The sequence below is a fragment of the Xenopus laevis genome, chromosome 8L (assembly GCF_017654675.1).
Source record: "Xenopus laevis strain J_2021 chromosome 8L, Xenopus_laevis_v10.1, whole genome shotgun sequence".
NCBI lineage: Eukaryota > Metazoa > Chordata > Amphibia > Anura > Pipidae > Xenopus > Xenopus laevis.
In genome coordinates, this window is record NC_054385.1 from 133,396,476 (window position 1) to 133,421,609 (window position 25,134).

At 48.7% G+C, this 25,134-nt stretch overlaps 2 protein-coding genes across 3 annotated transcripts in view; both read left to right on the forward strand.

The window, feature by feature from the left end:
* ints3.L (integrator complex subunit 3 L homeolog) overlaps window positions 1-11,299 on the forward strand; it is a 36,088-nt gene extending 24,789 nt beyond the window's left edge. Inside the window, exons 13-30 of the mRNA XM_018231715.1 lie at window positions 582-673; window positions 772-878; window positions 1,030-1,161; window positions 1,266-1,395; window positions 1,508-1,562; window positions 3,152-3,255; window positions 3,674-3,718; window positions 3,822-3,941; window positions 4,423-4,576; window positions 4,674-4,742; window positions 4,834-4,909; window positions 5,874-5,987; window positions 6,079-6,127; window positions 7,068-7,235; window positions 7,518-7,618; window positions 7,819-7,891; window positions 10,606-10,759; window positions 10,857-11,299. Coding sequence (XP_018087204.1) covers window positions 582-673; window positions 772-878; window positions 1,030-1,161; window positions 1,266-1,395; window positions 1,508-1,562; window positions 3,152-3,255; window positions 3,674-3,718; window positions 3,822-3,941; window positions 4,423-4,576; window positions 4,674-4,742; window positions 4,834-4,909; window positions 5,874-5,987; window positions 6,079-6,127; window positions 7,068-7,235; window positions 7,518-7,618; window positions 7,819-7,891; window positions 10,606-10,759; window positions 10,857-10,934 — 1,821 coding nt within the window. The 3' untranslated portion in view covers window positions 10,935-11,299. The remainder of the gene's footprint in view (window positions 1-581; window positions 674-771; window positions 879-1,029; window positions 1,162-1,265; window positions 1,396-1,507; window positions 1,563-3,151; window positions 3,256-3,673; window positions 3,719-3,821; window positions 3,942-4,422; window positions 4,577-4,673; window positions 4,743-4,833; window positions 4,910-5,873; window positions 5,988-6,078; window positions 6,128-7,067; window positions 7,236-7,517; window positions 7,619-7,818; window positions 7,892-10,605; window positions 10,760-10,856) is intronic.
* Window positions 11,300-16,553: 5,254 nt separating this feature from the next.
* Window positions 16,554-24,392, forward strand: slc27a3.L (solute carrier family 27 member 3 L homeolog). Of its 2 annotated transcripts, none has more exons than XM_018231722.2 (10): window positions 16,554-17,107; window positions 19,669-19,869; window positions 20,604-20,762; window positions 20,844-20,968; window positions 21,256-21,450; window positions 21,570-21,660; window positions 21,749-21,947; window positions 22,441-22,538; window positions 22,818-22,948; window positions 23,349-24,392. In XM_018231722.2, the coding sequence occupies exons 1-10, from the start codon at window positions 16,636-16,638 to the stop codon at window positions 23,523-23,525; spliced, it is 1,848 nt and encodes a 615-aa protein (XP_018087211.1). In that variant the 5' UTR covers window positions 16,554-16,635; the 3' UTR covers window positions 23,526-24,392. The 2 variants fall into 2 exon arrangements, with proteins under 2 accessions (XP_018087211.1, XP_041429750.1); XM_041573816.1 differs by lacking the exon at window positions 16,554-17,107 and adding an exon at window positions 17,148-17,391.
* Window positions 24,393-25,134: the final 742 nt, after the last annotated feature.

Here is a 25,134-nt window from a genome sequence, read left to right on the forward strand (position 1 = left end):
TTCCTTCTGCCGCTCTCCCCTGTTCTTCTTATTTCTCCTTTCCTCCCAAATTATTCCTTTTGTTGTCCCGGGCTTGTCTGCTGACTCCAACCAACCCCAAGCTGTCCTGCAGCCAGATAACTATTCTTAGCAACAAGTTCACTATATAAAACTTGCCATTTCAGCCACATTTAGTTTTAGGGTTTAGTTCTCCTTTAAAGTGGCAGTGACCCAGTGATATTAATGCCCCCAGACTCTGTGCTGTCAGTTATCCTCTCTATTCTGCTTCTCTCCAGCCAAACTTGGTATCTGGTTGCGAGGGTCAGTGACCCAGCAGTAAAAAAACAGGCTAATTCAGATGTGTTGTTCTTAAAGGGACAATATTAGAAGTTTGGGCATCTCTGTTGCTGTGTGCATAGCCATAGTGCCGCCAAATCGTCATGGTCATGTGACAGGCTGCACGTGCTGCAGATTTAAAGGCACAGGCACGCACTTGAGTTCAGAGCTGTGAGCAGGATTTGGGTACAGAGACTGCACGTGTGTGTGTGTGTCTGTATCTGTTCCCTTCCCAAACTCATAGGGGTGTTTGTTGTTTGTGGCAGATTATCACCAACTTCTACCCAACCCTGGAAGTGAACGTCAGACAAGGGGTGTTCAGCTCCCTTACTCACATCATGGAGAAGCGGGTGCTTGCGTGAGTATAAAGGGCACGTGTTCCTTTACGCAGTTGGGGGTACAGATCAGTGGCATAGCGAGCACCCCCGTATTACCTCTCTGTTTGTCTCTCCCCAGGCACCTGGCTCCTCTCTTCCATAACCCCAAATTGGACAAGGAGTTGCGCTCCATGCTCCGAGAAAAATTCCCCGAATTCTGCTCTCTCCCTTCTCCTGCTTCAGAAAGTAAGGGCTTGACGTGAGTATGTGCCATGCCCCCTCTCCTCCTGTCTTTCTGTCTCACGTCTGTCTGTCCCAGTCCTACTTCTTCATTGCTGTCTCACCCCACCCAACGTTGGCCCACATATCGGCCACTCATTCACTCACTTTGCTGTAGTCAAAACAGAAGAGCCCGTCTCCATGGAAATGGAAAACAACATGGCGGATAAGGATGACAGTTGCTATGACAATACAGAGGCTGCATTCAGTGACGATGAAGAGGAAGTAAATACCAAAACTAATGAAACTGGTGAGTTGATGTCAGAAGCCCCTCAGTCCTTACCAGTATTTCCCTAAATGCCTTGGCACCCCCAAAACTCTACTCATTGGCTCTACTCAACTTCTCCTCCCCAGGAAAGAAGAGGGAGTTCCGCTTCCACCCGATCAAGGAGCCAATCATTGAAGAGCCTGTGGACATCTCCCCGTATGTGGATCAGCTGGAGGATCAGCTCAAGGACAAGGTGGTGGCTCTGCAGAAGGAAAGGTGGGTGCTCGTAAAGTGAATGGACCCCCCTGGCTCCCAGTTATTGGGGGACATGATGCCCCATCTGCAGTATGGCTGCCCGTGTACTGACTCACGCGTGTTCTTCTTTCAGTGACATGGAGGCTCAGTGTGAGATCATGCAGGACATAGTGGAGCAGATCCTCGAGGTGAGAATGATTTCTGCTACTCTGGCTTCTCATGGTGTTATACAGATGTACTACTCTGATCCTGAGCTTCTCATGGTGTCCTACTGACATACTACTCTGAGCCTGGGCTTCTCATGGTGTTATACAGACACACTACTCTGGGCCTGGGCTTCTCATGGTGTTATACAGACGTACTACTCTGAGCCTGAGCTTCTCATGGTGTCCTACTGACATACTACTCTGAGCCTGAGCTTCTCATGGTGTTATACAGACGTACTACTCTGAGCCTGAGCTTCTCATGGTGTGATACTGACATACTACTCTGAGCCTGAGCTTCTCATGGTGTCACACTGACATACTACTCTGAGCCTGAGCTTCTCATGGTGTTATACAGACATACTACTCTGGGCCTGAGCTTCTCATGGTGTCCTACTGACATACTACTCTGGGCCTGGGCTTCTCATGGTGTTATACAGACATACTACTCTGGGCCTGAGCTTCTCATGGTGTCCTACTGACATACTACTCTGAGCCTGAGCTTCTCATGGTGTCACACTGACATACTACTCTGAGCCTGAGCTTCTCATGGTGTTATACAGACGTACTACTCTGAGCCTGAGCTTCTCATGGTGTCACACTGACATACTACTCTGGGCCTGGGCTTCTCCTGGTGTTATACAGACATACTACTCTGGGCCTGAGCTTCTCATGGTGTCCTACTGACATACTACTCTGAGCCTGAGCTTCTCATGGTGTCCTACTGACATACTACTCTGGGCCTGGGCTTCTCATGGTGTCATACTACTCTGGGCCTGGGCTTCTCATGGTGTCACACTAACATATTACTCTGAGCCTGAGCTTCTCATGGTGTCCTACTGACATACTACTCTGAGCCTGAGCTTCTCATGGTGTCCTACTGACATACTACTCTGGGCCTGGGCTTCTCATGGTGTCACACTAACATACTACTCTGAACCTGAGCTTCTCATGGTGTTATACAGACATACTACTGTGAGCCTGAGCTTCTCATGGTGTCCTACTGACATACTACTCTGAACCTGAGCTTCTCATGGTGTTATACTGACATACTACTCTGAACCTGAGCTTCTCGTGGTGTCCTACTAACATACTACTCTGAGCCTGAGTTTCTCATGGTGTCACACTGACATACTACTCTGAGCCTGAGTTTCTCATGGTGTTAAACTGACATACTACTCTGAATCTGAGCTTCTCATGGTGTTATACAGACATACTACTCTGGGCCTGGGCTTCTCATGGTGTCCTACTGACATACTACTCTGAGCTTCTCATGGTGTCCTACTGACATACTACTCTGAGCTTCTCATGGTGTCCTACTGACATACTACTCTGGGCTTCTCATGGTATAACACTGACATACTACTCTGAACCTGAGCTTCTCGTGGTGTCACACTGACTACTCTGAGCCTGAGGCTCTAATAGTAAGATACACAAATCGTACTCTGTGTATGTTTCCTATACACTGATCCCATAGGGTTCATAGTATAATACTCTGAGCTACTTGGTTTCTTACAGTTTCTCTGTCTTCTCTTATTAACTTGTTGTCTGTGTCTCTGCTCCTCCCCCTGCAGGACGACTTTGATACGGAGCAGTCTTCAGTAGTTGCTTCCTGTCTCCAGGAGTTATTTAAGGCCCATTTCCGAGGGGAAGTTCTTCCGGAGGAGATCACTGAGGAGTAAGTTGTCCCTAATTTGCCTTTGTCTCTTGCCTCTCCCAGTAATTTATTGTGCTCTCACACTTCCTGGTGTCTCATTATTATTAATAGTGAATAAAGTACCCCCTCTTGTAAAATATAAGGATATTATAAGTTACCCAGGAGTTCAGTGGCCTTATAGCGAGTGGTTTTATACAGGTCTTGGAACTCTGAGGTCACTTCTAATATCCTTTTATTTTGCAACAGTGGGTACTTTATTATAATACACAAGTTTCAGTGAGTCATGTGACAAATTACATCACTAAGCTCCGATTATAACCGATGACATCACTAAGCACAGTTTCTAAGGGTATAATTTACTGGAGAATGCTATATGCTCTGTGGTACCGCCCTCTTCCAATGAGGCACACTCACCCTTTGCTCTATTGCACCCAATCAGGTCTCTGGAGGAGTCTGTGGGGAAGCCCCTCTACCTCATATTCAGGTAAGACAATCCCAACCTAAATGTTTTTATTGACATATTAGTTTGAGCCTTAGTTTCCTACTTGTGCGGATTCCCCGCCCATAACTGCACTGTGTTCCTGCAGGAACCTGATCCAGATGCAGGAGGATAACAGCGGCTTTTCTCTTCTGCTGGACTTGCTGTCAGAGCTGTACCAGAGGCAGCCAAAGATTGGATACCACCTCCTCTACTACTTGAAGGCCAGGTGAGGGCACTATACACCTGAGTTGTGGGTTCTACCAGCTCTACTACCTGAAGGCCAGGTGATGGCAATTTACACCTGAATTGTGAGTTCTACCAGCTGTACTACCTGAAGGCCAGGTGAGGGCACTATACACCTGAGTTGTAGGTTTTACCAGTTGTACTACCTGAAGACCAGGTGAGATACAGGCTATCCATGGCAGTGGGCACCCCCACCCCGTGTCTAGTTCTGCTCCTTCGCTCCCCCTGAATGTGCTGCAGTTAATCCTCATTAGTAACGAGCTTGTCCTGTCTGTTTCCGCCGGCCTGTTCGTTATCACTAATTAATTGTACGGTAAGATTATGGCTCTTCCTGTAGTCTGTGTGGCACATTTCTAAATACCAGCCTTGTACTTACCCACTGTACCAGCAGTGCCCCCCAACTCTTGCCCTGTGCCACCCCCTTCCCTTATGATTTGCCCCCTGACTATTTATTTGCCCCGCAGTAAGGCCGCCGCTGGGAAGATGAACCTGTACGAGTCGTTTGCTCAGGCCACTCAGCTCGGGGATCTCCACACCTGTCTGATGATGGACATGAAGGCCTGCCAGGAGGATGATGTGCGGCTGCTCTGCTACCTGACCCCCTCCATCTACAGTGAGGTGAGCCCCACCTTTATATCAGGGCACCCCACCTTTATATAAGAGCCCCCAAGGTTGCACAGCGCTGCCCTGCTCTCTAACACCTCTGCTCTTATAGTTTCCAGCTGAGACGCTCAGGAGTGGGGAGCTGCTCAATATGATTGTGGCTGTTATAGACTCTGCACAGGTAGGTAATGGCCGCTTAGAACGTAAGCTCTGTGGGTGAGCAGTGCCTCCTTGTCCTGTCGTAGCCACTCATGTGCCCCTTATCTCTGCAGCTACAGGAACTGGTTTGCCACGTCATGATGGGGAACCTGGTGATGTTTCGGAAAGATTCAGTGCTGAATATTCTGAGTGAGTAACCAATGAGCTTCTCTTCCTTAGATCCCTGCTATTGGCTGGAGCCGTTTCCTTTCTACCAACAGGGGAACCAGAATTTGTTACACTGATCACTTCCTGATCTGATTTAAGCAACTGTCTGTTTCCTCCATCTCTTGTTTTGATTTGATATGGATGTGAATATCAATGTCCCCCATCTCACCTGCTCCCCCTCCAGTCTTACCTGCTCCCCCTCCAGTCTCACCTGCGCCCCCTCCAGTCTCACCTGCGCCCCCTCCAGTCTCACCTGCACCCCCTCCAGTCTCACCTGCGCCCCCTCCAGTCTCACCTGCTCCCCCTCCAGTCTCACCTGCGCCCCCTCCAGTCTCACCTGCTCCCCCTCCAGTCTCACCTGCGCCACCTCCAGTCTCACCTGCGCCCCCTCCAGTCTCACCTGCGCCCCCTCCAGTCTCACCTGCCGCCCCCTCCAGTCTCACCTGCGCCCCCTCCAGTCTCACCTGCTCTCCCTCCAGTCTCACCTGCTCTCCCTCCAGTCTCACCTGCTCTCCCTCCAGTCTCACCTGCGCCCCCTCCAGTCTCACCTGCGCCCCCTCCAGTCTCACCTGCGCCCCCTCCAGTCTCACCTGCGCCCCCTCCAGTCTCACCTGCGCCCCCTCCAGTCTCATCTGCGCCCCTCCAGTCTCACCTGCGCCCCCTCCAGTCTCACCTGCGCCCCTCCAGTCTCACCTGCTCCCCCTCCAGTCTCACCTGTGCCCCCTCCAGTCTCACCTGCGCCCCCTCCAGTCTCACCTGCTCCCCCTCCAGTCTCACCTGCGCCCCCTCCAGTCTCACCTGCGCCCCCTCCAGTCTCACTTGCGCCCCCTCCAGTCTCACCTGCGCCCCCTCCAGTCTCACCTGCTCCCCCTCCAGTCTCACCTGCTCCCCCTCCAGTCTCACCTGCGCCCCCCCAGTCTCACCTGCGCCCCTTCTCGTCCCTCAGTTCAGAGTCTGGATTGGGAGACATTTGAGCAGTACTGTACATGGCAGCTGTTCCTGGCGCACAACATCCCCCTGGAGACCATCATCCCAATCCTGCAGCACCTCAAATACAAAGGTGGGTACCAGTGTGGCCCCCCAGTACCTCTCTGCTGTGTGTTTATTGTGTAATTGTGTGTTACACTCCCTTGTGTCGCCTCTCATTACAGAACACCCCGAGGCTCTGTCCTGTCTCCTCCTGCAGCTGCGCCGGGAGAAGTAAGTGCCCCAGTGACTGCTGTGCATGCTGGGTAATGGAGCAAACAGATTGAATGTAGTAGTAGATACAGGGGAGAGGCACAGCTGCAGTTAATGAGCTCTTCAGTGTGTTATTGTGTGAGTGGAAGTGGGGGGCTCTGCACACACAGACGCCTTTCATTGGGGCTGAGCAATTGCAGTGATGCAGATCAGTAATTAGCCGGGGCCCTTATCTGCACCACCTCTTTATACACAGCCTCCTGCTCTGCTAATCAATTCTTTTATTCACACTCTGAGAAGAGCAGCAACTTCTGGGTCTGCCAGAGATAAGGCTCAATAGCTCTGCTAACCCTTTCCTTCCCTGAGGAGCAAAGCTCTGCTAACCCTTTCCTTCCCTGAGGAGCAAAGCACTGCTAACCCTTTCCTGCCCAGATGAGCAAAGCTCTGCTAACCTTTTCCTTCCCTGAGGAGCAAAGCTCTGCTAACCCTTTCCTGCCCAGATGAGCAAAGCTCTGCTAACCCTTTCCTTCCCTGAGGAGCAAAGCTCTGCTAACCCTTTCCTGCCCAGAGGAGCAAAGCTCTGCTAACCTTTTCCTTCCCTGAGGAACAAAGCTCTGCTAACCCTTTCCTTCCCTGAGGAGCAAAGCACTGCTAACCCTTTCCTGCCCAGATGAGCAAAGCTCTGCTAACCTTTTCCTTCCCTGAGGAGCAAAGCTCTGCTAACCCTTTCCTGCCCAGATGAGCAAAGCTCTGCTAACCTTTTCCTTCCCTGAGGAGCAAAGCTCTGCTAACCCTTTCCTTCCCTGAGGAGCAAAGCTCTGCTAACCCTTTCATGTCCTGCTGATACTCTGGAGATTGTGTTGCTGTATTTGGGCCCAGCTGGTAACAAAGGGGGGCAGGGTAAGTTACCCCTAATTGCCTCCCCACTTTACCCCAGTAACCCCGCGTGTCCTTGCCCCAGGCCCAGTGAAGAGATGGTGAAGCTGGTGCTGAGTCGCCCGTGCCACCCAGAAGACCAGTTCACTACGAGTATCTTGCGCTACTGGAGCCTCAAGTACGACGATCACTTGGCCGAGAATATCAAGTCTCTGCTCATCAAGAACAACAGTCTCCCCCGCAAGCGCCAGAGGTAGGGGCTCTCACTGTCTCACATCTACCCCCCCCAAACCTACTCTTTATACTGCCCCCCACCTCTTCCCTTATAGATCTCTCTCATTACGTCTGTCCCCCCCCAGTCATTTCCAGGGCAGCATGGGGTGTTGCTCATTTGTGGGGAAGCAGCTCCCCCGTGTGGTGAAGTTGTGTAACAGCTTTAGTATTTCTTGAGATTGCAGCTGGCCAGTTGTGGGCCCCGGGGCCCCTTTGATCGCACATATCGGTCATTGATTTAACCCTCCCCCCTATTGTGCAGCCTCAGGAGTTCCAGTAGCAAATTGGCCCAACTGACTCTGGAGCAGATCCTGGAACATCTGGATTGTCTGCGCCTCAACCTGTCCAACATCAAACAGAACTGTGAGTACCGAGGGGCCCATAATGCAGCCAATTGTCTTCTGTAATATCCCAATATAAGCCACTCCCCCTGCACCCATTCCCCCAATCTGTTCAGCCTTCACACCAGGAGGAGCAGACATTTTCCCTGACTGCCCAATTCCCCAAGGGTCCCATCCTGCCACCACTCTGCCACCTCCCCTCTCACTGATCTTTTCTCTTAGTTTTCAGCCAGACACCCATCCTGCAGGCCCTCCAGCACGTGCAGGCCAGCTGTGACGAGGCACACAAGATGAAGTAAGTCCTGGGGGTCAGGAAGGGTCTTCTGTTCTCTCCCTTACAGTAAAGAACCCCTTCCTATGCTGATGGTGAGATCTCCTTTCCTCCCCACCAATGAATCACTCATTCCCCCTCTCTTGGTAGGGAATCCCATAACCTGACTGCCCTTACAGTAATGAACCCCTTCCTATGCTGATGGTGAGATCTCCTTTCCTCCCACCAATGAATCACTCATTCCCCCTCTCTTGGTAGGGAATCCCATAACCTGACTGTCCTTACAGTAAAGAACCCCTTCCTATGCTGATGGTGAGATCTCCTTTCCTCCCCACCAATGAATCACTCATTCCCCCTCTCTTGGTAGGGAATCCCATAACCTGACTGCCCTTACAGTAATGAACCCCTTTCTATGCTGATGGTGAGATCTCCTTTCCTCCCCACCAATGAATCACTCATTCCCCCTCTCTTGGTAGGGAATCCCATAACCTGACTGTCCTTACAGTAAAGAACCCCTTCCTATGCTGATGGTGAGATCTCCTTTCCTCCCCACCAATTAATCACTCATTCCCCTCTCTTGGTAGGGAATCCCATAACATGACTGCTCTTACAGTAATAAACCCCTTCCTATGCTGATGGTGAGATCTCCTTTCCTCCCCACCAATGAATCACTCATTCCCCTCTCTTGGTAGGGAATCCCATAACCTGACTGCCCTTACAGTAAAGAACCCCTTCCTATGCTGATGGTGAGATCTCCTTTCCTCCCCACCAATGAATCACTCATTCCCCCTCTGTTGGTAGGGAATCCCATAACCTGACTGTCCTTACAGTAAAGAACCCCTTCCTATGCTGATGGTGAGATCTCCTTTCCTCCCCACCAATGAATCACTCATTCCCTCTCTCTTGGTAGGGAATCCCATAACCTGACTGTCCTTACAGTAAAGAACCCCTTCCTATGCTGATGGTGAGATCTCCTTTCCTCCCCACCAATTAATCACTCATTCCCCCTCTCTTGGTAGGGAATCCCATAACCTGACTGTCCTTACAGTAATGAACCCCTTTCTATGCTGATGGTGAGATCTCCTTTCCTCCCCACCAATGAATCACTCATTCCCCCTCTCTTGGTAGGGAATCCCATAACCTGACTGTCCTTACAGTAAAGAACCCCTTCCTATGCTGATGGTGAGATCTCCTTTCCTCCCCACCAATGAATCACTCATTCCCTCTCTCTTGGTAGGGAATCCCATAACCTGACTGTCCTTACAGTAAAGAACCCCTTCCTATGCTGATGGTGAGATCTCCTTTCCTCCCCACCAATTAATCACTCATTCCCCCTCTCTTGGTAGGGAATCCCATAACCTGACTGTCCTTACAGTAATGAACCCCTTTCTATGCTGATGGTGAGATCTCCTTTCCTCCCCACCAATGAATCACTCATTCCCCCTCTCTTGGTAGGGAATCCCATAACCTGACTGTCCTTACAGTAATGAACCCCTTTCTATGCTGATGGTGAGATCTCCTTTCCTCCCCACCAATGAATCACTCATTCCCCCTCTCTTGGTAGGGAATCCCATAACCTGACTGTCCTTACAGTAAAGAACCCCTTCCTATGCTGATGGTGAGATCTCCTTTCCTCCCCACCAATGAATCACTCATTCCCCTCTCTTGGTAGGGAATCCCATAACCTGACTGTCCTTACAGTAAAGAACCCCTTCCTATGCTGATGGTGAGATCTCCTTTCCTCCCCACCAATGAATCACTCATTCCCCCTCTGTTGGTAGGGAATCCCATAACCTGACTGTCCTTACAGTAAAGAACCCCTTCCTATGCTGATGGTGAGATCTCCTTTCCTCCCCACCAATGGATCACTCATTCCCCTCTCTTGGTAGGGAATCCCATAACCTGACTGTCCTTACAGTAAAGAACCCCTTCGTATGCTGATGGTGAGATCTCCTTTCCTCCCCACCAATGAATCCCTCATTCCCCTCTCTTGGTAGGGAATCCCATAACCTGACTGTCCTTACAGTAAAGAACCCCTTCCTATGCTGATGGTGAGATCTCCTTTCCTCCCCACCAATGAATCACTCATTCCCCCTCTCTTGGTAGGGAATCCCATAACCTGACTGCCCTTACAGTAAAGAACCCCTTCCTATGCTGATGGTGAGATCTCCTTTCCTCCCCACCAATGAATCACTCATTCCCCCTCTCTTGGTAGGGAATCCCATAACCTGACTGCCCTTACAGTAAAGAACCCCTTCCTATGCTGATGGTGAGATCTCCTTTCCTCCCCAACCAATGAATCACTCATTCCCCCTCTCTTGGTAGGGAATCCCATAACCTGACTGTCCTTACAGTAAAGAACCCCTTCCTACACTGATGGTGAGATCTCCTTTCCTCCCCACCAATGAATCACTCATTCCCCCTCTCTTGGTAGGGAATCCCATAACCTGACTGTCCTTACAGTAAAGAACCCCTTCCTATGCTGATGGTGAGATCTCCTTTCCTCACCACCAATGAATCACTCATTCCCCTCTCTTGGTAGGGAATCCCATAACCTGACTGTCCTTACAGTAAAGAACCCCTTCCTATGCTGATGGTGAGATCTCCTTTCCTCCCCACCAATGAATCACTCATTCCCCCTCTCTTGGTAGGGAATCCCATAACCTGACTGCCCTTACAGTAAAGAACCCCTTCCTATGCTGATGATGCCTCTGTATTGATTCCTCTGTATCTCTCAGGTTCAGTGACTTATTTGCCCTGGCAGAAGACTATGAAGACTCTACAAAGCCCCCAAAGAGCCGGCGGAAAGGCCCAATGACAAGCCCCCGCAGCAGGAAGAATACGGCCCAGCCCACTAACACAGAGGAGGAGTCTGCATCTAGTAGCGCGTCGGTAAGTGATTGTGCAGCAGGGCAGTAGAATGTGACAGTTGGAGCTTTACTCAGTGTTTATAGACCCCCTTACTCATCCCCCCATGTCTCTCCCCCAGGACGAGGAGGACACAAAGCCAAAAGCGAGTAAGAGGAAGCGCAAAGGATCGTGTGCTGTGGGATCAGACAGCGACTGACCAATTGCAAGGATTGTTGCAGCAATGTACTGCAGTGTAAGACTGAGCCTCAATCAATTCTCTCTCGTGCCATTAACCTGGAGGAATTAGTTGGTCCTTCTCCTGGGGGTGAACTTGCCACATTTAGGGATTGATTGCTATTGGCTGGCCTGGGGGCCCCTCTCTATTTGGGGTACCAACCAGCCAGGGACACAGACTCCCCTCCTTCCCTGCTAAGCACGAGGGGGCGGGGACAAGAGCCTATTTTCATACACAATTGTAAATAAGTTCCTCGTGGGCGGGGCCGGACGCATCTATTTCTAGAATGTTGTTTTTTTTAAAGAAAAAAATATTTTAAAACTCAATAAAACGTTTGTCTGACTGTTCGCTGTTCTGAGCCGCACCCCCCTCCTGATTTCTGGGGCGATGTCTTGTGTGTGACCCTTTTAGGAAAAGTCACTTGGATTAATGTTTCCCTGATGATTAACATGTTCATTGTAACGAGGGGTTACGGGGGTGTCGTGTCGATTCTGCTGGAGGCTCTTATGCCCCCCCCGGGTCTCCAGTAATGGCCGACTGATGGTTTGTTGTGACTGATTAGCTGTGAGTGTCTCTTTAAGGCTTTTATGCTTCCCAGGAAGCTCATTAATACTAATGACATGATTATGTTAATGAGCGAGGGGCGGGGAAGCTGCCGATGCTAATGACTCCCACTCGTTTACATTCCTATTCGCTCATTAATCCGCTGCTTTGTTATGTGGCACATCCAGGTGACGGCGTTAGGGGGACATTCAGGTTAAAAAAAAACACCTGGGGTCATTAATGAGAAGGGGGGGTTAATGAACAATTAATAGTATAAGTCATTAACTGATATATCAGCTGCCCCTCACCCTCCCCATTAGTCTCTCAGTTCAGCTCTATAGCAATGGGGCCCCTTAATAGCTGACAGTTTATGTCATTTAACCCCTGCACATCCATTACAAGGCCATGATGTGTGTGTGTGTGTATATATATATATATATATATATAGTGACTTATATATAGTGAAGTATATAGTGACGTGTGTAGTGAGGTATATAGTGACGTATAGATTGTGACGTGTGTATATATATATATATATATATATATATAGAGTGAAGTATCTATAGTGACATATATAGAGACATAGATAGTGACATGTATGTATATATATATATATAGTGACGTATATATAGTGAGGTATATATAGTGACGTGGGTGGGACTGAGCTGGTTCAGTTCTGTGTATAATGATGAAAAGGTTGGAATTCAGTCGGACTGGGTCGCCCCATGTTGAATTGGAGCCTAATGAGTTTCATTGTGTTTTTCGCTGGTGCTGACTTGGCTCTTTTCCCTGGTGGGCTACACTAATGACTGGTTAATGACTGGCCAATGACTGGTTAATGACTGGCCAATGACTGGCTAATGACTGGATTTCTCAGAGCTCCAGTTGGATCGTTATACACAAGAGAACTCGCCCCAGACATGTTCCCGGGTGTCACAACTCAAAGGTTTTGCTGCTGAAGTTGAATTGGGTTTTGCTTGAACAATGAGCTTGGAAAGCCGAGTCTCCTGTGTGTGATTAATGATAAATGATTGTTCTGTGCTGAGAACTCTGTACCGGCCCCAAAGCTCTGTCTGTGTTTTGGGGGTGAGGGATTTGCACTGAGGGAAATGGAGCAAGAACTCTGTGCTGATCCGGAATTGGGGTGAGACCTCAGTGTCTATAGGAAATGATGCGGAGAGGTATTTGCTGATAAATGGGGGTGAGAGCTCTGTGCTGATAGAGGATGAGAGATTTGTGCTGAAGAGGATTCAGAGTGAGAGCTCTGTGCTGATAAGGATCGGGGGTTAAACTCTGTGCTGATAAGGATCGGGGGTTAAACTCTGTGCTGATAAGGATCGGGGGTTAAACTCTGTGCTGATAGGGATTGGGGGGGAGAGATATGAGCTAATAATGGGGGTGAGAGCTCTGTGTTAGTAGAGAATGGGGTGAGAGCGGTTTCTTATTCTTTTTTGTTTAACTGTTTCATTACATTTCAGATAGAGAAGCAAAGGCAAGACAATCAGTAAGATGAGGAATGAGCTGTGTGAGCAGAATTCTCAGTCAGTCGTTACAGTGAAACAAGTAAAAATAAAAGTAAATTGGAAACAGAAAGTATAAGAGAGAAAGAGAAGAAGTTAAGGAAATCTTTAAATTGAATAGTAACAGTGTATGACACGACAATTCTAGCTGCCTCAGTACATTTACTATTTGGCAATCTTGTTGCTAAGGTCCAATTTCCCCTAGCAACCATGCACTGATGTGAATAAGAGACTGGAATATGAATAGGAGAGGCCTGAATAGAAAGATGAGGAATAAATAGTAACAATAACAATACATTTGTAACCTTACAGAGCATTTGTTTTTAGATGGGGTCAGTGAAAAATAAATAAATAATGGAGACCAATTTAAAAGATGCTCATAATTAGCCGTTGTATCTTGTCATTCATATACAAGTGTTTGGGGAGCACCTACCATGAAGTGAAGAACAGTGGATGGAGGCAGGGTGAAGTATTGAAGTGAATAATAGAGAGAGGAGATAAAGAACTGACACTTTATTAGATGCACCTTCCCATCCAGTCCAGGAGCGGAGTTATAAATACACAACAGAACTTTTAATCAGCCAAATATTACAATTAGTGAGAGTTGATTAAATTGTGGTTAAGAACAAGGAGGCGGATTAAGAGGCAGTTGGTGAAGTGAATAGACATCAGTGAGTAGAACTGGCAGTTGCTGTGTAATTATGGGACTGATAATGTAGTTACAGATCAGGGATTGGAGGAAATCGCCTTGTTTCAGCGCAGAAATGACACCCATAGACTTGTATGGCGTCGTGCGGCAAAAAAAAAAAAAAAAGGCACGTCAAAACAATTTAATTTTGTCGCGCGTCAAACTTTTTTTTGACGCCCATAGACTTAAATGGGCGTCAGCATCATGTGCCGGGGGCAAATTTTTGGCGAAACGGGTCAAATTCGCCCATCCCTACTACACATGTCACATGTAGGGAAAGAGCAATAAATAGACCCAGTGACGTTCCCCCCATTCACCCACACTGATCCCCCCAGTAGAGAGGGTTCCCGAAATTAATTTGGGTAAAATTGGAAGTGTCTGTCCCTGGGCTGATAACAGCGGCTGGTGACTATAAACTGTGGCAAAACCGCCGTGTGTCTAATACGGAGACATTATAGAGCTCGGCCAGTAATAAACAGGGTCACCGGGCTCCGTTACACCAGCCCTTTCCTGACCGACCCCTTCACCCGCAGTCTATAACCCTCCCGGGTCGTGGAGATCTACTACGTGCGACATTGTGGGATGCGGAGAAACTAATGGAAATAACGTAAAGTTCAAGAAGCGCTAATCCAAACACCACTGTCCCATCACCCCTCTAAACTGGTCACAGACGTAAAGATCCGATTGTACAAATCAACGTATGATCAGACGTCCCCTCGTTTCACCGAAAAAATGACGCCCATAGACTTGTATGGTGGTGTGCGTCAAAAAAAAAGACGCGCGTCAAATAAAAGACTAAAAAGAATTTCTCAACCCTAACCCGCCCACTCCCTACCTGCATCTGATTCGGGCCCACTGCTCCCCTTTATTTATAGACCCGCGCCCGCCCTGCAGTGATGTCACAAAAGGGGCGGGGCAGGCGGAAGCCTATAAATTCCGGCGTGGGAAGCCGGCAGTACTTGGTCGCGGGCAGGGAGAGCAGGAGAAGAGCTCGACCCGCCCACGACCCGCGTGTTTTATCCAGGGGTCGGCCTGAACCTGCGGGTCTCCTGACGGACTGCACATCACTAGTAACTACATTATAAGTCCCATAATTCACAGCAACTGTCAGTTCTACTCACTGATGTCTATTCACTTCACCAACTGCCTCTTAATCCGCTTCCTTGTTCTTAACCACAATTTAATCAACTCTCACTAATTGTAATATTTGGTTGATTAAAAGTTCTGTTTTAAAACATTTGTGTATTTATATACAACTGACTTGTAAACAATGGTGGATGGGAAGGTACAAGTTAATGGGTCAGTTATTTTTCTCCTATTTCTACTTTATATTTTATATATTATATATAGTCATTCTTAAAGGGATCCTGTCATAGGAAAACATGTTTTTCGAAAAAAAAACACATCAGTTAATAGTGCTGCTCCAGCAGAATTCTGCACTGAAATCCATTTCTCAAAAGAACAAACAGATTTGTTTATATTCAATTTTGAAATCTGACATGAGGCTAGACATATTGTCAGTTTCCCAGCTGCCCCCAGTCATGTGACTTGTGCCTGCTTGGAACAGCAGAGGAACTGCTTTCTGGCAGGCTGTTGTTTCTCCTACTCAATGTAACTGAATGTGTCTCAGTGGGACCTGGATTTTACTATTGAGTGTTGTTCTTAGATCTACCAGGCAGCTGTTATCTTGTGTTAGGGAGCTGCTATCTGGTTACCTTCCCATTGACTATGAAGATTTTCATTCATCCAGGTCATGGTATATCTAGTATAGGTAAATCTAAAAACAACTGCTGAGTAATCAATGAAGACGTTTCCGAGAACGTTATGCCGAGAACTTCCCACACCAGTCAGTTGTACTGAAGAAGCTGCTCGGATGAGTAGTGAAACGTCTTCATTGATTACCCAGCAAGTCCAGTTGTTTTTAGATTTACCTGTACTGGATATACCTTCCCATTGTTCTTTTGTTTGGCTGCTGGGGGGGGGGAAAGGGAGGGGGTGATATCACTCCAACTTGCAGTACAGCAGTAAAGAGTGATTGAAGTGTATCAGAGCACAAGTCACACGACTGGGGGCAGCTGGGAAATTGACAATATGTCTAGCCCCATGTCAGATTTCAAAATTGAATATAAAAAAATCTGTTTGCTCTTTTGAGAAATGGATTTCAGTGCAGAATTCTGCTGGAGCAGCACTATTAACTGATGTGTTTTGGAAAAAACATGTTTTCCCATGCCAGTATCCCTTTAAGTTAAAGGTGTAGCCCCCGTATAACAGAGAAATAGAGGGAATAAATAGGCCGAGCTCTCACCCCCCTCATCTCCCAACAGACACTGGGCTGGTTTTAGGGACCCCCCCCCTCCAGCAGGGATTCAGTCCCATCAGTCAGGCAGGGGTTAAACTGATTTCCCAAGGTGCCTCTGGGGGAGGATTTGGGGGAGTTTTGGGTTAAACTGAACAAGTTGGGACCTTCAGGATGTTTTATTAGTCCAGCCCCCCCTATTCCTCCCACTTGTACTTGGCACTGAGGGGGGGGGTACAATATAGACAGAAGTGCGCCCCGTCTGGGCTCCTGTATTAAGTGTTTGGCCCTCAGGGGCCCCTACAAAGCCCAGTGTGGGGGCTGAGCTCACCCCCCCCCCATTATCCTGCAGGACATTGGGCCTTAGTTCCAGTTTGTGGGGGGGGAGTATATTTAGGGCACAGTGGGGGGGTTGAGATGGGGGAGGGGGAGTCCCAGGCAGTGTCCGACCTCTCACCTACTTGACTTGCAGACAAATTGCGGGGAGCCCCCCCCGCCCAGACTCAGACAAGCCCCTCCCCCGCCCCCTCCAGTTCCAGCTCAGCCCCAGTCTCTCGGCTCCACTCGCTCCGACTCTTCCCGGAGATTCTTCGTGTGGTTCCGCTCCTCCGGTTCCTCCTGATCCCGGGACTAGTGATGTGGCTGTGGCCCCTGAGCCTGTTGCTGGGGGCGGCGCTGGTGCTGCTCCTGGGGCCCCGCTGGCAGTGGCTGAGGTTCCAGGCGGAAGATTTGCGCTTCTGGTTCCGGGCGGCGCAGTTGAAGCGCAGGGTGCGGAGCTGGATGGGGCGCGGGGCCGTGTCTCTCCCTCAGCTTTTCCTCCAGCGGGTTCGGAGGCGCCCGGATCAGATTTTCCTGCGGTACCGGGAGCAGAACGTCACTTACAGGAACGTGTGGGATCAGAGCCAGAGACTGGCCCGGGCTCCACTGGGATTGGCCCCTGGGGACACTGTGGCCCTTCTGCTCGGCAATGAGCCCCGATTTCTGGCCGCCTGGTTCGGATTGGCCCAACTGGGGGTGGTGTCCGCCTTCCTCAACACCAACGTGCGGAAAGGGGCCCTAATGCACTGCCTGGGGGCCAGCGGGTCCCGCGGACTCATCACTAGTCCAGGTAAGGGCTCAGATGCCTTTGGCTTATTCCTGGGGCCACAGGGCCCCCCTATATGTTCTACACTGGATAAACACAGGGGCAGCAGCAGAACTTTACACTGATACAAGGGGCCGGTTGCTAAGGTCAGTGTCTCTAGTAACCAATGTCCAACTACAGCCCAGGAACAACAAGAGAAATAATTCCAATCACAGACTCTCAATATAAACCTAAACTGCCCCAGAAAGTCACAATACTGAGGGACACTTCCCCTTTATGTGGGATCCAGACGTCCTGGCCAATCACAGGCGAGTAAGGGTTTCACTTGGATATAAGTTTGTGTGTCAGGGGGTTGTGGTTTTAGGGTTGGGACTTTAGTATTAGGGTGTTACTGCTGGGGCTGGGGGTTCAGAGGTTACGGAGGGTTGAAGTTTCAGTATTAGGGTTAATGTTTGGTTTAGCTATTAGGGTTAATGAGTTAGGGTTGAGGTCTGGGTATTAGGGTTGCGGATTAAGTATTAGGGTTAATGGGTTGGGGCTTGGGTATTAGGGTTCAAGTTTAAAGTATTAGGGTTTGGTCTGGGCATTAGGGTTAATGGGTTAGGGTTGGGGTTTGAGTATTAGAGTTGGGGTTTGAGTATTAGGGTTAATGGGTTGGGTTTTGGGGATTAGGGTTAATGGGTTGAGGTTTGAGTATTAGGGTTTAAGGGGTAGGATATTAGGGCTAGGGTTAAGGTGTTATGGTTAGGGTATTAGGGTTAGGTTGTTGTTAGGGTCAGAGTATTAGGGTTAGGTTGTTGCTAGGGTCAGAGTATTAGGGTTGGGGTGTTAGGGTTAGAGTATCAGGGTTAAGATGTTGGGGTTAGTATAATAGGGTTGGGGGTTATGGTAGAGTATTGGGGTTTGGGTATGAGGGTGTTATGTTAGGGGTTGGGGTATTGGGGTAAAGGTATAGGATTGTTGGCTCATTCCAGGCAACTTCCCAATATCCATTGATTTCTGTTTTGGGTTGCCGGGGTCTCTGTCCCTAGCAACATGCAAGCAGTAAAAGTCTTACTGTATATCTGAGACATTTGGGACAGAAGAAATCAGTGTCGTTGTTTCTCTCTGGGTTTTTGTCACTGTTTATTGGGGCAATTGTGACCTCAAACGGCCTGGGGGGGGCACTTGCACCTTTAATACCATCTCCTGTCTCCTCCCCGAAATCTCAAACATGAAAGTCCCAGGCAGGAGATTGGCTGCAATTGTCACCCACTCACCACTTTCTGCTACAAAAGGTCAGACTTACTGGTTCCCTCTCCTTTCTAAGGATTCAGGTGGCAGAACCCGAGGTGCCTGTAATTAAAGCTGCAGGTCTGAGCGTGTGCAGTTTCTTCTGGCAACAGTCACCTGACCTGGGGGGGGGGTCGGACCCAACGTGATGTGACACGTCCTGCGCTCAAGTCTGGGGAAGGGATTTCACTTGCACACGTAGCTCCTCGCTCCGTCCTGCCTGGTGCAGACAATTCAAGGGGAACTACACCAAAGTATCACCATTTTCAGTGTAATGCCCCTTTAAATAAACTCCAAACCCAAAAAGTAAAAAAAAATAAAGGTCAACTGGGAATGATCTGGGCGTTTACTGCATGTTCTACATGTTATTGCAAACTTTCCCTTTAAAGAAGCCTGCTGTGTTATTCTCTGTAGATTTGTATCACTGGCTCGTAGGGGATTCTGGGAGCTGTAGTCATACAATGGCTCCTTCCATGTGTAGGTTTAATGCATAATATACCCAATACTGTAATATTTATCCTTTAAGCTCCTTTCAATAGATCCCACGCAAGGGGCCCCTCTGACTCCCCCTCCCCCCGTGCCTGAAAGGGCCCATTGTAACCTCAGCCGGGACTTCGCTCCTTTGTGTCACTCAGGCTCTGGCTTTGTAAATAGACGAGGGAACCAATTCCCTTTGTGTCTCCCACTTCCTGTACAGCAGACAGATAGTCCCCGGCCGGGGCACAACAGGAAGTGAGGGTGCAGCGCTAAACAGTTTCCCCCCCCCCCCCCAGCCTGTCCATATGTATGCACAAGGGAGATTCTGTAGCTGCTACTTGTGACTGGTTAGAAATAGAACTCATTGTTTCCTATGGGAGAAGTCAAACTGAGCAGTGTAGCCTGGCGCATAGGAACCAATGAATCCTATTGGCAGCTGCAATTGATCCTTCAGTGAATACAGTTGGACTTTTGTTCATTTATTTCTATTTCTGCTGCTGTTCAGGCTGCTATTGGAACGGCTGTATGGTTGCTAGGGTCTTGTTACTATACCAGGGGCAGTTCCGAGGGCAAGGGGGGTCAAATGAGGGGCCGGAGAGAGCGACTGGGATTAGAGCTCAGAGTCTGAAATAACACAGGTCACATGCTCAACCCCATCTCCCATCTCTCCCTGGGGCTAAAGGGGCTGCTGGATTAACCCTCACATTCAAAAAGCCTGTGATTGGGTTAAAGGGAAAGTTCAGCTCCGACCGTCACATTTAATCAGTCAGTCAGTCAGTTGTCAGTTTTCCTTGGGGAGAGAAGAAGGGTAAGTGTCTCTCTCTCTGATGTTGCAGAACTATTTGAGGCCGTCCAGGAGATCCTGCCGGAGCTGAGGGAGATGGGGGTGAAGGTTTGGGTGATGGGGGGCGGAGACTTCCCTGATGACATCATTAACCTGCAGCAGCTCATGGATGAGACCACCGGGGACCTCCCACCCCAGGCCCCCATCAGACCAATGGACACGGCCATCTATATCTTCACTTCTGGGACCACAGGTGAGACCTTCTCAATGTATGACATCACAATGTATGACATCACACCGGCTGCTACTGAGGTTCTGCTGTTGTCCCATGTCACATGATCATTCATGGTGCTTCTTCCTTGGGACGTCTCTTCATTTTGCTCCATTTTCTTTCCCAGTTTCCCCCCTTTGTGTTCCCTTTTCTCCCCCTTTCCCTCAGTCTAACCCCCATCTTGTTCTTCCTAAACTCTCCTCCCCTTCCCTGATCTCCATAATCTCTTCCACCAATTCATCTCCAGCTTCTTCCAAAACATTCCAGTTCCTCCACCTCCAAATTTCTCTTCTTCTTTCCCAAATCACCATGATGTTTGTTCCCTATGGATTCCCATTCCTGATCTATCCAGCCCCTCACCCCTGATCCCCCCCGATCTCTTCTCTCCCCAACCCCTCCCCATCTTCTTCCTTACTCATCAAACTCCTCCCCTTATTCTCCTCTCTCGTGTTGTCCCCCAAACTCCTCCATCCAGTGTAACCCCTAAATCTAATGAATTTCTTCATCCAGCCCCTCCTGATCTCCCTGTGATCTCTACAACTCCCAGGATCTCTCTAAACAACTCCCAACATCTCTGCATAAATAGCCCCGTCTTCTCTAACCCAACATTCACCCCCGTTCCTTGTTCCACCTCCCCGTCTCTAAGTCTAACCCCTCCCCCTCGTCCTGTGTCAATTGATGATGATGATGATGATGAAATGTCGCCCACCTCCCAGGGTTGCCCAAAGCCGCTCGGATCAGTAACCTGAAGACCCTCATGTGCTGCAACTTCTACCACTTGTGTGGGGCGGGGGCTGATGACATCATCTACATGTCCCTCCCCCTCTACCACATGTCGGGGGCCCTGCTGGGCATTGGGGGCTGCATTGGTGTAGGTGAGTAAATGTGGTGCCCGTGTGAGGGGTCGGCCCCTGTATGTTGTGCCACTTACCCACTGTCTGCCCTTTCCATGTCAGGAGCTTCGCTGGTCTTAAAGGAGAAATTCTCTGCCAGTCAGTTCTGGAGCGACTGCCACAAACACAACGTCACCATCTTCCAATACATCGGCGAACTGTGCCGCTACCTCACCAACCTGCCCCCGGTATGTCTCTCTCCTGTGCCCAATATTCTACTGGCACCACATGGGCCCCTCACCCAATCACAGGGCAATGAGCACCTCACCCAATCACAGGGCAATGGGCACCTCACCCAATCACAGGGCAATGAGCACCTCACCCAATCACAGGGCAATGAGCACCTCATCCAATCACAGGGCAATACTCACACTGATACACAAATCAATACAAATTGCCCCCTACACCCGTGTCGTGTCCTCCTGTTGCCCTAATGCCCCATCTCTGACTCTTTCATTCCTTGTGCCCCCGGCAGTCGGACAATGAGACTGGGCACCGGGTACACTTGGCTGCAGGGAGTGGGCTGCGTCCGGATGTTTGGCGAGATTTCAGCCGCCGCTTTGGGAACATCCGAATCTTCGAGACTTACGGGATGACGGAGTTCAGCATCAGCTTCTTCAACTACACGGGCACCCCGGGGGCAGTGGGACGGGGCTCCTTCCTATACAAGGTGAGACAATATCCCACAATGCACTGCTAGCCTGGGAACCACTCACCCACAATGCATTGCCACAGGTACATTTTGTACGTTTAGCCCCACATCCCTCTAACTCCGCCCCTTCTCTGCAGTGTTTTTGCCCCTTTGAGTTGATCCGATTTGATACAGACAAGAATGAGGCCGTGCGAGACGCTACTGGGAGGGGCCTGCGAGTGGCCACAGGTCAGGGGTCTTTTATTTTGAAATGGGGGTGGGGGGTTGGGAGTTGGAGGGCCGTATGCCCTGAACATGGTGATATCTGTCTCTGCAGGAGAACCCGGACTCCTCATCTCTCCCATCACACCAACCTCTCCCTTTCTGGGGTACGTGGGTAGCCGGGAGTTGTCAGAGAAGAAGCTTCTGAGAGACGTCTTGAAACCTGGGGACTGTTACTTTAACACTGGGGACCTGATGGTTCAGGACAGTCTGCAATGTGTCTATTTCCGTGACAGAACAGGAGACACTTTCAGGTAAATCACCAGATACTTACCTGCATTTACCTGTGCAACACTTACCTGCATTTACCTGTGCAACACTTACCTGCATTTACCTGTGCAACACTTACCTGCATTTACCTGTGCAACACTTACCTGCATTTACCTGTGCAACACTTACCTGCATTTACCTGTGCAACACTTACCTGCATTTACCTGTGCAACACTTACCTGCATTTACCTGTGCAACACTTACCTGCATTTACCTGTCAACATCCACTTTCCCACATTCTCCACCAACATAAAAACAGATGTAACTCCCAGCCCACCTTCCCCTCTTGACTCAACTTCCAGTGACCGCCAGGTACCCCCAGTATCAGTACCACCCCCTCTCACATGAGGCAGCACTGCCCCCCAACATGCACAGCCCCCCAACATGCACAGCTCTTGTACATTCATGGCACCTGCCCATCACATGCCCACCTTATTGCCATCATCTCCCTGTCACTCACTTATCATTTGTCTCCAGGTGGAAGGGGGAGAACGTGGCAACCACAGAGGTGTCTGAGATCCTGACTGGCCTGGACTTCTTCCAAGAAGTAAATGTGTACGGTGTGACAATCCCAGGTAATGTCCTAATATCCTGATAATGTCACTCACTCACAGGTGACTCTGCTCATATCATATGCAGGTGTATCTCCCCTTTATTCTACACAGGTGTCTCTGCTCTTATCATATGCAGGTGTATCTCCCCTTTATTATACACAGGTGTCTCTGCTCATATCATATGCAGGTGTATCTCCCCTTTATTATACACAGGTTTCTCTGCTCATATCATATGCAGGTGTATCTCCCCTTTATTATACACAGGTGTCTCTGCTGTTATTAAATGTTTTGTCTCTGTAGGGCACGAGGGTCGGGCAGGAATGGCTGCTGTAACCCTGCGTCCCGGCACTGACCTGGATCTGGGCAGAATATATAAATACATAATGGAGTTCCTGCCCTCGTATGCCCGGCCTCGCTTCCTGCGGATCATGGTGAGTCTCTGTCCCACCACTAGGGGGCAGGTCAGCTGAACTCCCTACTGTCAGGGTGTCATTATAAAACTGTCAGTAACTGTCCTGTTGTTTAATGCTGGGGTTCCCACTAGGGGACGTCACTGCTGTCAGGGTGCAACTGTCTCATACTGTCACTTTAGATGGACTTGTGCCCTACTGTCATTTCCCACTAGGGGGCACAATCACAAGTGTCATGTTTTGATTTGCCACTAGGGGGCAGGAACGCAGAGCTCACGGCAAGGCAGGTATTTACATGGGTTGATGATCAGGGATGTTACTGTAGAAATCCCTTCATTACAGATTACAAGGCTAGATGTTCTCCTGATTTGTACCCCATGCTGGGCAATTAGGCTGACTCTCTATTCTCTGACTCCTGTAGGATTCAATGGAGGCCACAGGGACGTTTAAGCAGCAGAAAACAAAACTTGTGCAAGAAGGCTTCTCCCCCTCACTGATTGCCGACCCTCTGTATGTCCTGGATGAGACCTCTCGCTCCTACCTGCCGCTTTCCCAAGACCTCTATTCCCAAATTATCTCCTCCCAGTTCAGACTGTGAGACCTCTGCCGAGGCTTCTGCCCAAACAACTCACAAATCCAGAGGGGCAGCGGTGCCGGGAACCTACTGTTCCTTTGGAGCCCTCTGGACTTTCTGGGTGGAATGGACCAGAGTAGAATCTGCATTAGATGTTTTACACAAATTAACTGAAGTAAATTGGACGAGTATAGTTCTGGTTCCTTGGGGGCGGGGTCACGGGCTAAGCCGCTAAACTGTCCCTATAATTATGATATTTTGGGATATGATACATTCCAGGAATATTCCAGACCCAAATATCTGGTTCTTCTCGTGCCTAAAGTAGACTTAGAAGGGACAGGAATGAGCCCAACTACTATTTGTGAGTTTCATCCCTCCATGGACCTTACCTAGAGTTGCCTCCTGATGTCATATTCATTATGCTATGGGGGGACAGATCAACAAATAAAATGATGATGTCATCAAAAGAGGTCAATGGAGGAATGGACCCCCCAAACAGTCAGGGGACCATGAAAATGTCTTGGAGGCCATGTCCATCCATCAGGTCTCTAGTTGGACAACCTTGGCCCTAGGGAAATAACTGGAAGAAAATCTGCTGAACTGTGTTCGTTGTTTGTGGGGAGGAGAATGAACTGATGTCACTCACAGTAGCAGAGGGTTGTACAATAGCTGAGTCATGTGATACAAATTGTGTTTTTGTCGCAAACCTGCCTCAAAGTGATGAATGAGCCAATAAGAGCTCCTTCACAGGTGGTTCTGAAGGTCCGTCCGTGAAATACAGGGTTTTATATTTTTATAATAATAGATTTCGGTTTCCTTTTCATATAAATCTTTTATGGACAGTTTCTATTTTGATACTTTTTCTTAGATGTAATAAATCAGTGGAAATTCCTTTGCTTCTGAGTCTTTTATTTGGGCCACATGTAGGCAGCGCCCACCTTCCTACCCCAAGAGAAGTTATCAGAACCCCAAGAAAGTCCCGTTGAGCTTCATGGCAGGGAATTCCGTTTCCCACCCCAAATTCAAGTTCTTCTACATAATTCTACATTATTATGAGCCCACTTGGCTGTTGAGATGTGCCTCTGTTACTCTAAGCAGGTTAGAAATTTTTCTATTCTGGATTTTGGGACAAAAACTCAAACTTTTTATTGAAAAAAACCTTACATTTTTTCAAGATTTATTACACCCCGATGCTGCAAAAAAAAATCCACCATCTCAGACCTGTTGACGTCTTGTATCAATGGGAGATGTCCCAACTTGAAGATATTGTGGTTTGTGCTGGTTTTAGCCCAATAACTTTTTTTGGGCAAAAAAAACCCAAACAATTAACGAAATGGGGGCGAAAAGTCTGAAAAATTGTGGGATTTGAGTTTTCTCTCAATTTTATTGAGTTTTACATGATAAGATCTATTCATTTGGTGACCTTGCCCAAAATTTTTTTATGAAATAGGGGTGAAAAGTCTGAAAAATTGTTGGATTTGAGATTTCTCTCAATTTTATTGAGTTTTACACAATAAGATCTATTCATTTGGCGACCTTGCCAAAAAAAATATATAACGAAATGCGGCTAAAAGTCTGGAAAATTGTGGGATTGAGGTTTTTTTCAATTTTATTGAGTTTCACACAATAAGAT